This window comes from Lithobates pipiens, unplaced genomic scaffold (assembly GCF_037356315.1).
Source record: "Lithobates pipiens isolate NorthernLeopardFrog02 unplaced genomic scaffold, aLitPip1_a1.2 Scaffold_19, whole genome shotgun sequence".
NCBI lineage: Eukaryota > Metazoa > Chordata > Amphibia > Anura > Ranidae > Lithobates > Lithobates pipiens.
In genome coordinates this window covers 405,310,167-405,323,339 of record NW_027507764.1, presented here as the reverse complement: position 1 = coordinate 405,323,339, position 13,173 = coordinate 405,310,167, and the positions used below count along the sequence as shown (strand labels likewise).

Below are 13,173 nucleotides of genomic sequence, written 5' to 3'. Positions count from 1 at the left end.
CAGTTCACAGGTCTTCTTTAAGGAAATATTACATGTTTAAGGAGATACCAGTAATCTCTCTTTACTGCTCTTTCTTATAATGTGAGTCAGCTGACTCATTGTGGTAGATTTGCTACAGCTAAAGAAGTAAACTTTGCAAAATGTATGTTCACCTGATAGTAATAAATTTGATGACACTGTCTTCAATCAGACGTGCTAATTTTTCCATTGTATATGATTGGGTATTCAAAGTAAACACAAATTCTCCTTATTTGCTATCATTCACTCTGCAAAGTTAAACATTCACTTTCCCAATTTACTATGTCATAGGAAATATCTAGAAGTGTTATTTATGCCTAAGCAGTACCCTGAAAAATGTACCCTTTGTCTTGAATTTCTCATAAAAAAGTGCACTTTCTGTGATTGTGCATAGGTACTCCTGTGTCTACAGTCTCGTAGGTGTATAGTGTATCTGAGGTGTGAGATCACTGCTTTCTCTGACTGAAAGTGACAGGAGATTTGGAGTGAGATTTGGTGATTGGCACTACTTTGCTGCTCACTGTTCTCCTTACTGGTGGAATCTTACCAAAGCTCTACCAAGATGACTGATTCTATATACACAGAGTAAAACAAGGCATGGCATGTGGAAAGATCGGCTGCTAGGAGACCACTGGCAACACTACAACAATATGCTATAATTTTTCTTTAAGATTGGGTCACTTGGTTTAAATTTAGGTTCAGAAGGAATATGGTGACATCTAAGCCCTTGTACACACGGTCGGAGATTCCGACGGAATGTTTCCTATCGGACCGCTTAGTCGGATATTCCGACTGTGTGTGGTCTCCATCGGACTGTTTCCATCGGAATATCCGACGGACCAACTTTTCCAACTTGCCGGTAAAATTTTCTGACAAAATGCTCTGATCGGACATACTCCGATCATGTTTAGCCTAGTCCGACGGACAAAGTGCCACGCATGCTCAGATCAAATTCCTAGACCAAAGCTATTGGCTACTAGCCTGAACGTAGTCCCGTCGTAACGAAATAACGTTATCACGTTATGTACAATTGGATTTTCCGACAACTGAGTCTGACCTTGCGTATGCAACATCACTTCCGGGCCTCTTCCGTAATTAATCCGTCGGAATAACTCCGATGGATTTGGTTGTCGGAATCTCCGACCGTGTGTATGGGGGCTAACAGATCAACAAGACATCACCCAATCTGGAATTCCACATCATACAACACTTGTTTTATTTTTTGTTTATGGAAAACAAAAGTAGTAGAGAAAAGCAACATTTTACCGTATAGGTAATTTTAAAACAATATCACTGATAAGCCTTACTTGATATCCTCCCAGCGTGATTTTGATGGAGACATCCAGGGGCTTGTTTGTGACTCCAGCAACTGACTTTATTAAAGACATGAACAATAGAGGGAACCAGACAATACAAATCAGAAGAACTACAATCATGCCGCCCATTCCATATTTTACAACTTTTTTCTTTTTCTGACCACGGGGCTGAGGATATCTCTAAGGAAGAACAATTTCAAATGTTAAAATACACGTATAACACCCTAACATCAGTATCAAAATATTTTTACAGGTTTTCAAATATGGTGAGAGAAGTGTTTTTAGCTTTCTGGACTGCTATTATACATAAGCAAGAAATATACACAGTTTCAGTATGGTAACGTGCGTGTTACTGCGCATATTACTGCAATACAAGGCAGTATCATTCATTTCTACCCTTTTTCTGCTCACCCACGCCATCATTTTTAAAAAATTTGAATGCCAGGGATGGGGGTGAGGCGGGAAAAATCATCTGACCAGTGTGGTTGGCTGTCACTGAGCGAGCTCTCAGCACAAAAACATAGGCTGCCCAGGGATACAAATATGCAACATATGGGTGTTAAAGCTCATACTTTTTTTACTGCACATATTTGTTAGGGGTTAATGGTACCCCAAGTCACCTTGCCAACGTACTGCACCGCAACACATAGTAACACAGCACTGTACTTTGTGATGTGCTGGATTGAAAAACTGTAGGCACGTCCACTTTTTTAGTTTAGTCTGTGTATTTCATGCCCATTCAAATGACTAAAGTTCCACTTTAATACTTACGTACCTTAACATTCCATGTTTACATACATAAGTATTAAAGTGGAACTTTAGTCAGAAAATTTAATCATGTTAGATGACTTCATGCTGGCCTTTTTTGCAGGTATAGCTATGTAAAACATTAAAAATAAATGCCTATTCTGTTTAAAATTCAGTAACACGTTGTCTCACCCTGCTCTGCACATGCTCAGTTGCTCTCTATTTTTAGGCACTGTGCTGAATTTGTAGAGGCCGATCTACTGACACCCTAAAGAATTACTGCTGTTCTGAGGCTCTGGGCTTTAGCAAAATGGCAGTCTCCAGCAAGAAGAAACAGGAACAATACTGGAGATAATTTACAGCACACACTAATTTTGGTAGCATAATTATTTATGTGGAATGCATGTTCCTTACTAAAGAACATTATTATTATGGGCAATGTCCCACTTTAACATAATGATCCAGACCACAACAGTGTGAATGGGCCTGCCAACACTAGTGTGTTGCACAAAAATCTATGGAACACAGTGCAATGTGTTGTTGTGCTGTACATTTTGAATGGCACTCCAATGCACATTATACTTGTGTTGCAGAGAACTTGTGTGATACTGCAATGCACAGATGTGACCCGTCCCCCAAGTGTGGACAGATACTTCTAGTCTGATGGGTTCCTTTTAAATACTTAAAACAAACACATCAGTTGCATTCTGAACTTTTTGTTAGTAGCCAAGAATGTTAAAGACAAAACTAAAGTCAAATACATCAAGAAGAATTGTACGTTTTATTTTCCTTTAGCTAATAATGTTCTATGACACAATCCTATTTATTTTTATATTGTATAATGCAATGACAAGACATTCATTACCTTTTCAGATTCTCGCCAACATTTTAGTATAAATATATGAGCATAAATATCTTCTACACAGATCCAGCTGGAAAGGCTGAGTGTGGTGTCAGTCCATACCCAATCCATGACAGCTCGTAGCTCAGTTAAAAATGGCACCAAGCGAAACCTGTGGAAAGACATCACATATTACTAGAGTCATCGAAAGTTCTACTTGCCTTGTAGAAAAGTCTGCATGGAAATGTATTTCTTCTTGTTAATCCTTTGTAAAACTGGACATATATGATGTTGCTTACTACATGTTTGGGTTAAATTTTACTTTCTATTGAAGCTGATCTTCAAGCAAACAGCTACATGCACAGAAGAATATTACATAGGAGCTATTTTACTTGCATTGGATTTGTATTTCTGCCATGCATTCCTAAAATATACACAGCAACCCAGCTAGACAGCACAGCCAGTGGAGACCTTTCCTTTTCTCCAGTGCTGTTATGTGATTCAACTAGGTCCTTCTCCCAGCCTTTCCTTGGACAGAGAAGAAGCAGTCAGTTGATGAGCTAATAACTCTTTCACTCCCATCAGCATGTTCCTTGTTAGAACATGTGTACTAAAGCAAAACTGATTGGCTGCCATTGCTTTTTCTCCATCTCATTTTGAGCTCTGACATACAAAGATTTTAAGGGGTTGATACAAAGAAAAAATCAAGTACCTACACTAGATTTAGGCCCATTCTGCACACATGTATAAAATTATGGCTAAAATCCTTGCTTCCTTAAAGCAAGAACGTAAAGCTGCCACATCACACATGGCAGATTTGCATTTGTAAAAATTAAACCTGGAACAGCAACTCAGAAAAACATGTAAAGTGTTTGTTACCCTAAAAAAAAAAAATATTGATGCTGTTCCTTTTAAGCATTTTATGCAGCACAGTACTAGTGCTGTGTAATTTGGCCCCCTGTATCCCTGTATCACCTGAAATGCCTGGCTGATCCTACTTGGTTCTGCCCCCCCCTCTGTAAACCGACCACAGGTTATCATGGCTGAGCCCTGACACTGTGGTCAGTTTAAGTGCCTCCATCATCTGCAGCTCTCCTCTGTCCTCTCTCCCCCATTCTCTCTCCCACCCTCCCTGCCTGTCATCTCTTACAAGTGCCCGCCCCCCTCCTGCTGCTAAAATTACTCTTAAATCTCTTACATTTTCACACAGACGTCCCTGTTTGTGAATGACGGATGTCCCAGTGTCTGTGCTTTATAAATAAAATGCCACTATATAAATGATTTCAGAGTGCCTCTCAGCGCTGACGTCATGTATGTATGTACAGACAAACGTGGTGATAATGAAGTGAAGATTACCGTGCAATCTGTGTACTGACACTTACCCTTGGAAAAGGAACAGATTTACATAATTGTAGCTCTTTGTCAAGAAGTTCCCAAGCACACGTGTAGGATATCCACAACGAATTTGATATGCAGAAAGTCCAAAGTAGATACACTTCACAAAATACCACAGTTGGGCAACAATGTTCTGGCTAAACTTCCTGTATAATACCAAAGACAAACAGGGTTATTGCTCCATTAACATCATATGACAATTGTATTGCAACTATTGATTAGCCAGGATATGTTTTTTATAGATACCTTTCTGTTACACCTGGCAAAATGAAAAACATCCAAAAATGTATTCCAAATACCAGGATGACTTGGAAAATGACTTTTCCCATAACAGTTTTTCTAAGATAGAGCGCGCGATCCACAACCATGGTACCAAACTGGATCAACACCATCACTAAGAATGCCTCCGGGACCTGGTCTTCTGACAATGATGAAGTGATGTCTGCTGCTGCTGAGTGTTTCTGAGAGCATAAACAAGATTAGATGCTTACTGGGGAACTGCAGTATTCACATGACTTTTTAGGTCAACATCTCTAGTCTTTGTAGTGTTGCTTTGAATGAACCTAGCTTTGTAGAAATGCAGGTGCTACCATTGCCAGCTTAAGGAAGTTTTTTTAAGTTCCCTGGTTTTCATTTTAATCCTCTGGATTCACTAATTAGTGCAGGGTTCTTAACCTTGAGGGTTTGGGAATGAAATGATGAGGTATTGGATCTGGGTGATGAATAATTTAAAAAAATGAAATAGGATTCTCTGAAGTAGAGAAGTAATCTTGATGTGTCAGAAAACATGCCAGTAACCTTGTCAGTAATTATACCTAGATTCAATGTTTTAATTGAACAAAAACAAAAGCATATTGGACAAACAACTGGGTTGTCTGCAATAATGGAAAAGGTTAAGAACCTTTTTATTAAAGGCTATTTAAACCCAAGAACAAAAGTGTAATAAATTGCTTCTCACCAGTCCTTAGATGTGGTGGTTATATTAAGCATCCCATAGATCAGTGATGGCGAACCTTGGCACTCCAGATGTTTTGGAACTACATTTCCCATGATGCTCATGCACTCTGCAGTGTAGTGGAGCATCATGGGAAATGTAGTTCTAAAACATCTGGGGTGCCAAGGTTCGCCATCACTGCCATAGATGATCTGATTTCCCTTCCCTTTATCCTTCCCTTTTTATCTTATTTTTCTTATATAAACTACTAGTCCTATCAAACCCCCTGTAATGGAGATGAACAAAGGCAGACATCTTTGAAGACCAACCTGGGTGACAATCATGGCGGCTGCCTCTATAGATACAGTGCCGGAGTAAAACATACACAGCCAGGAACAGGAAGTGTGCTGTTCATAGGATTACCAGGTGAAAAAGTCTCATAAAAAGGAGAATGAATGCAGTCACTACATCTAAGGACTAGTAATCTGCAGTATATTACATTTTTTGCTTATGGGTTTAGATATGCAGTGCAGTATGCAGATTAAGTGTAGTATTGTAGCTTGTTTGTTTCCTTACCTGGCTGGTTTACCTATTCAATAATAAATTAAGCAGCTTATGGATTATGAATAAAAAGTTATCGTTTTGTCCCAGTTTTCTTTATATCAACTGTAAATTGTGCACTGTATTGTAGGAGCTGCACAGTGAGGAGCAATGAAGCAGTAATTTTTGTGCATAAGGGCTTGGGCCAGTTATAACAACTCCACTTTTCATAACCTCCTACATCAGGCATACCAGCTTTAGTAATTAAATAAGTGCAAGCGCTCCAAAGGGGGATGCTATGTGACTAATATGTGTCAAAAATATACAGTATCTCACAAAAGTGAGTACACCCCTCACATTTTTGTAAATATTTTATTATATCTTTTTACGTGACAACACTGAAGAAATTACACTTTGCTACAATGTAAAGTAGTGAGTGTGCAGCTTGTATAACAGTGTACATTTGCTGTCCCCTCAAAATAACTCAACACACAGCCATTAATGTCTAAACCACTGGCAACAAAAGTGAGTACACTCCTAAGTAAAAATATCCAAATTGGGCCCAAAGTGTCAATATTTTGTGTGGCAACCATTATTTTCCAGCACTGCTTTAACCCTCTTCGGCATGGAGTTCACCAGAGCTTCACAAGTTGGCCACTGAATTCCACTTCCACTCCTCCATGACAACATCACGAAGCTGGTGGATGTTAGAGATCTTATGCTTCTCCCACTTTTGTTTGAGGATGTCACACAGATGCTCAAGTTATTTTGAGGGGACAGCAAATTAACATTGTTATACAAGCTGTACACTCACTACTTTATATTATAGCAAAGTGTAATTTCTTCAGTGTTGTCACATGAAAAGTTCTAATAAAATATTTACAAAAATGTGAGGGGTGTATTCACTTTTGTGAGATACTGTATATACATAGTGTAAAAACATATATAAAATTTAATTGTGCTATGCACTTAAATAGATTTTCTGTCTGTACATGGTAGCTTGAAAAACATATTAATGAACAGTTGCGGCACGTCCATTAGAAGCGACCTCTCTCCATGCCACCCCTGTATGACTTCATGCATAGCATTAAACTATCCATGGCCGCCCCCTATTCAGGCATCTGGCCCCTCTTAGGACGCCGGGAATTACAGCAGGGGGGTGAATTTTTGAAGCACCATAGGCTCTAATAGGCTTCAAAATATGTGGGCTCATGGCGCAGAGCATTGCCTAAATTGGCCCTAGTATGTGTATGTATGAATGTGAGTTGGGACCTTAGATTGTAAGCTCCTTGAGGGGAGGGACAGATATGAATGTACAATATATGTGTAAAGCACTGCGTAAATTGATGGCGCTATAAATAAATAGTCACTTTGATCTGGTGAGTATGCATTTTGGGACTGAAGCACCAGAGGAGAAGTGCTATTTACAAGTACACAGTGGCGTTTTATTTAGCTGGAATGTGATACCATAACACTTTAAAGATCATCACCTAATTTGGATGATTTACAAGTTGTTTTTAAGCACATTTTGAATGAATGGCATTTTAATCACTATTTATAGACAGCAGTTGGGGAAAGAAATAAAAAAATAATAATTTCATTATTGTAAAGGGAGCACAGGTTTACATATTAAGTTTGTTTCCTCTTTATTAAACTGGGTGTCACTTAAGATATCCAAATATGAGGTGTCTTTTGCTTTATTTCAACCAACATTTTAAACCTGTATAGGTCTAAAATTGGTCACAAACACTGGAATGCAGCCAGGCATGCATCTATAGCTGATCATCTGTAAAAAAGTGTGGCTTCTTCCATAAGCAAGAACACTTCTGCCACACTAGCCACTCTGTTGAGGCATAGATGTAGGACAGGGGCAGCAAATCCTCCCAGGGAAAGCAATGTTTGGTTAAGTCTTAATAACCCTTCTGATCCCGTAAACCTCACCCCCCACAAAAACATTCTGAATGTGCCCTATAGACATTATGCCACCACCTAATCCAGCCAAAAAATGATCAGATGAAGAGACTGTCATCTAAAGTCTATAGGCACCTTAATCCTTTGTTGTTTTATTTATTCCTTTAACAAAGTTAGTATTATCTGACCTTTTCCAAATGAAATTAACACATATTAAAATGTTTAATGTATCTTGCACAATATGTTATTAATTTTGCCTTCTACCAGAACAAATTTGGCATCTTTTTTAGTATAATAACTTACTCCAAATGCCCAGAAGCCAAACACAATAATGATGAAGTCTACTGTGTCTGCCAGGAACATTAACACATAGACATCTGTCACAGCACTGTAGTCTGGATGAATGAGATTGTAGAAGAACTGTCGGATTGGCAAGTATATTTGAAGGACTCTGGAAGAAAAGGCAGAAATAGCCCATTATCAATTAAAAGTACATAGTCTTTTGCTGCCCTGTTCTCAGTTGCTTTGTAGATGTAAAGCATGTACAGCTTGTTCTGAAATATATTACCGGTATGTATTGTTACACTGAACTATGATTAAAATTGAGGTTTGTTTGCAAAAAGAAAACATACTTCCCAAAGTCTTAATAGAGCTGATAAACAAAAACTGGAGCAAACTCAGAGCTGTTACTTGTAGGAACAAATAAGATTTCTTGCTGCCTTTGGTGAAAGCTGATTGGTTAAGTAAATAAAAGTGCAGCGCTAAAAGCACATCTCAAAATAAACTGTGACCATAAGTGTTCATGTAAAACTCAAAACAAATTTTTGTGTGGAAAAATACATTAATGAATAAATTCACACTGATAATGAATCTGTGCATAAAAAAAACAAGAGAAGCATGAATTCACGAATAAAGGGAACCCAATGAGTAGTGAGTCCAAAAAATATGAACCAAAAATTTAGACCATCCTTGTGGCATCAGGAGTGAGAACAATTTGTGAAGAAAGTTGCAAGTAGAGAATCCACCACCAATTAGATAAAGGCTTACCAGAACACTTGGACCCAAAAGGGCATATGCCCAATGAGTCCAAGAGGCTTGTGGTGATATACATCAAAGGTAAGGGCATCAATGCAGGCGACCTAAAATATATAAGTCAGGTGTTCTCCCTGGATCTTCTGATGGCTCTCAAAGGTGGTGACCTTCAGTGTAGATGATTTGAGAAGATAAAACAGTGCTTTGGTACATGTATAGTGGCAGCAGTGGAGCGCGTCCCACTGAAGGCTGATTGGTTGCCAAAGGTAACTTCTTTATTTTTGCTTTTATTTTTATTTATTCCAGTTTATGCAAATCAGCCCTAATGCATCCAATGGTAAATGGGAAAAAAATGATTTCCCCTGAAACAGTATCTCCTAGGCCAGTGATGGCGAACCTTGGCACCCCAGATGTTTTGGAACTACATTACCCATGATGCTCAACTACACTGCAGAGTGTATGAGCATCTTGGGAAATGTAGTTCCAAAACATCTGGGGTGCCAAGGTTCGCCATCACTGTCCTAGGCTGAACACAAAGGCTTTAGTATATTTCTATAGTATGTTTAGCGAAATGCCTCAAAAGTGTTTTTGTTTTACAACAATTAAAAATGTATTGTTTAACAGGAACACAGAGGATGCACGTGTATAATCTTTTTTTGTACAACCACCAAGATTAAAAAAGTAGCAATGTTAAGCTTCTTACGTCTTAATAGTAAATGCTTTTGCTTTGATGAGTTGCTCTCGAAGCTTTTCCAAAAGCAGTTCTTTTCTGGATTTCTGTTTCACACTTAATATGCTACTGCTTTTCTGGCTGCTGTTTCGAGTGCTGGTGCTATCTTTAATGGAAACAGATTGCAACAATAATTATTAATTATGTTAAACAAGCACGCTATACATTATTTATATACTTTAAACTATATAATTAATGTATCAGAGTAAAATGAATGAAATGCTTGACATAAAATCTGTATGAATGTAATGTTCTCTTTAGATTTCTTTAGTAATATTTATATGAATGATAGTCTTCCTTTAATTAGTACATTGTTGGTTGACTTATTCACTGCTTTACAAGTGAGTCATCTTCATCTAAACTTAGTTATGATCTCATGCCTGTGAGTGACCCCGTTTAGTGTAAGTCAGTTGAATGAGTTAGAAAACCTGACCCAATCACTATGGTCACCTTGATAAATTGGTCCTGGCCTCTCCTCTTTACTGTGCCCCTCCCTTTTAGTTTGACAAAAGCTTGCCCTGTCTATGGGCATAACCTGTCTATGGTTATGAATAGACACATGCTGAATGGATTAATTGTCTATAAGGAATATTGATGCATAGTGGTCCATAGAGGAATGAGATCATTTTTAAATATTATATAGTATTTATTTTTTCTGTCAAATGAAATGAATTACAATTGAATTTATACCATAAGGTTTCTTACCCTGTGAAAGTTGACATTTACATACACCCAGTAAGCTGATTTACATTTTTATTTTATGTATTTTTTTAATTTTAGTAAGTTTAGGTTATTCAAAGCGCCTTAGCAATTTTTTCCATTGGTGATCTTCTTTGGCACCAAATTAAGTATGGTCAGATTATGCCTGCAAGTCTATGGGCAGCTCTGATCCCCAAATATTTGTGACCACGTTGAATCATATACCTTTTATGTTGGAACAAAAGTATATTGAAATTTGCTGTTTTATTATTACAGTATATGATTACACAAGCAGGGAATGCAATAAGATGAACCTCAGCGTTACATGTGTTATATACAGGCACTCCTATAGTTACACATTTAAGACAATGCAAATGTACTCACAATGTATTAAAATATATACCAATTACAGTTGTGCTCATAAGTTTACATACTCTGGCAGCATTTATGATTTCTTGGCCATTTTTCAGAGAATATGAATGGTAACACAAAAACTTTTCTTTTACTCATGGTTAGTGTTTGGCTGAAGCCATTTATTATCAATCAACACTGTGTTTACTCTTTTTAAATCAAAATGGCAAAAGAAACTAACCAAATGATCCTGATCAAAAGTTTACATACCCCAGTTCTTAATACCGTGTATTGCCCCCTTAACATCAATGACAGCATGAAGTCTTTTGTGGTATTTGTGGATGAGGCTCTTTATCTTCTCAGATGGTAAAGCTGCCCATTCCTCTTGACAAAAAGCCTCCAGTTCCTGTAAATTCTTGGGCTGTCTTGCATGAACTGCACATTTGAGATCTCCCCAGAGTGACTCAATCATATTGAGGTCAAGAGAAGGAGATGGCCACTCCAGAACCTTCACTTTATTCTGCTGTACCCAATGACAGGTTGACTTGGCCTTGTGTTTTGGATCATTGTCATGTTGGAATGTCCAAGTATGTCCCATGCTCAGCTTCCTGGCTGATGAATGCCAATGTTCCTCCAGTATTTTTTGATAACATACTGCATTCATCTTGCCAACAATTTTGACCAAATTTCCTGTGCTTTTGTAGCTCAATCATCCCCAAAACATCAGCGATCCACCTCCATACCTTTCATCATAGGCCTTGTTGACTCCTCTCCAAATGTAGCGTTTATGGTTGTGGTCAAAAAGCTCAATTTTGGTCTCATCACTCCAAATGACTATGTGCCAAAAGGTTTGAGGCTTGTCTTTGTGCTGTTTGGCACATTATAAGTGGGATACTTTGTTGCATTTGCATAGTAATGACTTTCTTCTGGCAACTTAATCATGCAGCCCATCTTTCTTAAAGTGCCTCCTTATTGTGTATCTTGAAATAGCCACACTACATGTTTTTAGAAAGTCCTGTATTTCACCTGAAGTTATTTGTGGGTTTTTCTTTGCATTCTGAACAATTTTCCTGGCAGTTGTGGCTGACATTTTAGTTGGTCTACCTGACCATGGTTTGGTTTCAACAGAACCCCTCATTTTCCACTTCTTGATTAGAGTTTGAACACTGCTGATGGGCATTCTCAATTCCTTGTATATCTTTTTATATCCCTTTCCTGTTTTATACAGTTCAACTACCTTTTCCCACAAATCCTTGACAATCCAAGACAATTCTTTTGCTTTCCCCATGACTCAGAATCCAGAAATGTCAGTGTAGCACTGGATGAAAGATGCAAGGGTCTATCAGGAGTCCAGAAACTCATTGACCTTTTATACACACACTAATTACAAGCAAACAGATCACAGGTGAGGATGGTTACCTTTAATAGCCATTCAAACCTTTTTGTGTCAACTTGTGTGCATGTTATCATGCCAAAATCACCAGGGTATGTAAACTTTTGATCAGGGTAATTTGGGTAGTTTCTGTTGCCATTGTGACTTAAAAAATGTAAACACAGTTATGGATATTAAATTGCTTCAGCCAAACACTAACCATGAGTGAAAGAAATGTTTTTGTGCTATTATTCATATTCTCTGAAAAATGGCCAAGAAATCATAAATTCTGCCACGGTATGTAAACATACGAGAAAAACTGTATATAGCTGAAATAAAGTGGCAATACAACACTTATGCCACTACTTTTACTTTGTGTTTTTAAGGGGTTAGTCCACCCAATACTGTTATCAATGTTTCAGTTTCCAGTAGATGATGAATTAAACCACCTGACAATTTCTTATATCTCTAAGCCCCCTTTCACATGGGGCAGATCTGTACGAGCCGAATCCACCTGCTCAGTGGGGGATCTCCCTGCTGATCCCCGCTGAGCAGGCGGATGACAGGTCTGTGACCACTCCGCTTTGCAGAGCGTACAAGGACAGAGCCCGCTCTACTCTATGGGGTGGTCAGATGGAAACGAATTGCATGTCTGCTTCCATCCGATTGTCATCCGATCTCACCTGCTGGATGCATGGCAAAACATATCGCCATACGTCTGTTTTCAGCGAATTTTGTAGGATCAGATGCCAGGCGGATGTCAGCGGACACATGTGGCTGACATCCGCCTCCCCATAGAAGACAATGGGTGGCCCGATCTGGTCCGCCTGAAAAACGGACAGGCAGACCCGATCGCTCCAATTGTGTGAAAGGAGCCTTAGGGGCTTTGTTGATAAAATTGCCAAGCTTGATCCCCTGGATCTAAGAACCTGCTGGGGCTATTATAATGTGTTTCTACTTTTCCCTGAATAGAAAGCAGCAAAACATGTTATATAATATTCTTTTAGTTCTTTCTAAGAACAGACATGTCTAATATTGTGAGCATGCATTCCTGTAGATCTCAATCAGTAAGTGAGGTGGATTGAACTTACCATGGTTAGAACATAAATAACGGGAAAAACTGTATATAGCTGAAATAAAGTGGCAATACAACACTTATGCCACTACTTTTACTTTGTGTTTTTAAGGGGTTAGTCCACCCAATACTGTTATCAATGTTTCAGTTTCCAGTAGATGATGAATTAAACCACCTGACAATTTCTTATATCTCTAAGCCCCCTTTCACAT

At 38.4% G+C, this 13,173-nt stretch overlaps 1 protein-coding gene across 8 annotated transcripts in view; it reads right to left on the bottom strand.

The window, feature by feature from the left end:
• Nucleotides 1-13,173, bottom strand: part of PIEZO2 (piezo type mechanosensitive ion channel component 2) — a 503,501-nt gene that overhangs the window by 14,499 nt on the left and 475,829 nt on the right. For all 8 annotated transcript variants that reach the window (XM_077492436.1, XM_077492435.1, XM_077492439.1 and 5 more), the window contains 6 exons: nt 9,438-9,570; nt 8,006-8,153; nt 4,564-4,778; nt 4,305-4,463; nt 2,947-3,094; nt 1,326-1,514 (listed from right to left, as the gene is read on the bottom strand). In XM_077492436.1, the coding sequence (XP_077348562.1) occupies nt 1,326-1,514; nt 2,947-3,094; nt 4,305-4,463; nt 4,564-4,778; nt 8,006-8,153; nt 9,438-9,570 (992 nt within the window). The remainder of the gene's footprint in view (nt 1-1,325; nt 1,515-2,946; nt 3,095-4,304; nt 4,464-4,563; nt 4,779-8,005; nt 8,154-9,437; nt 9,571-13,173) is intronic.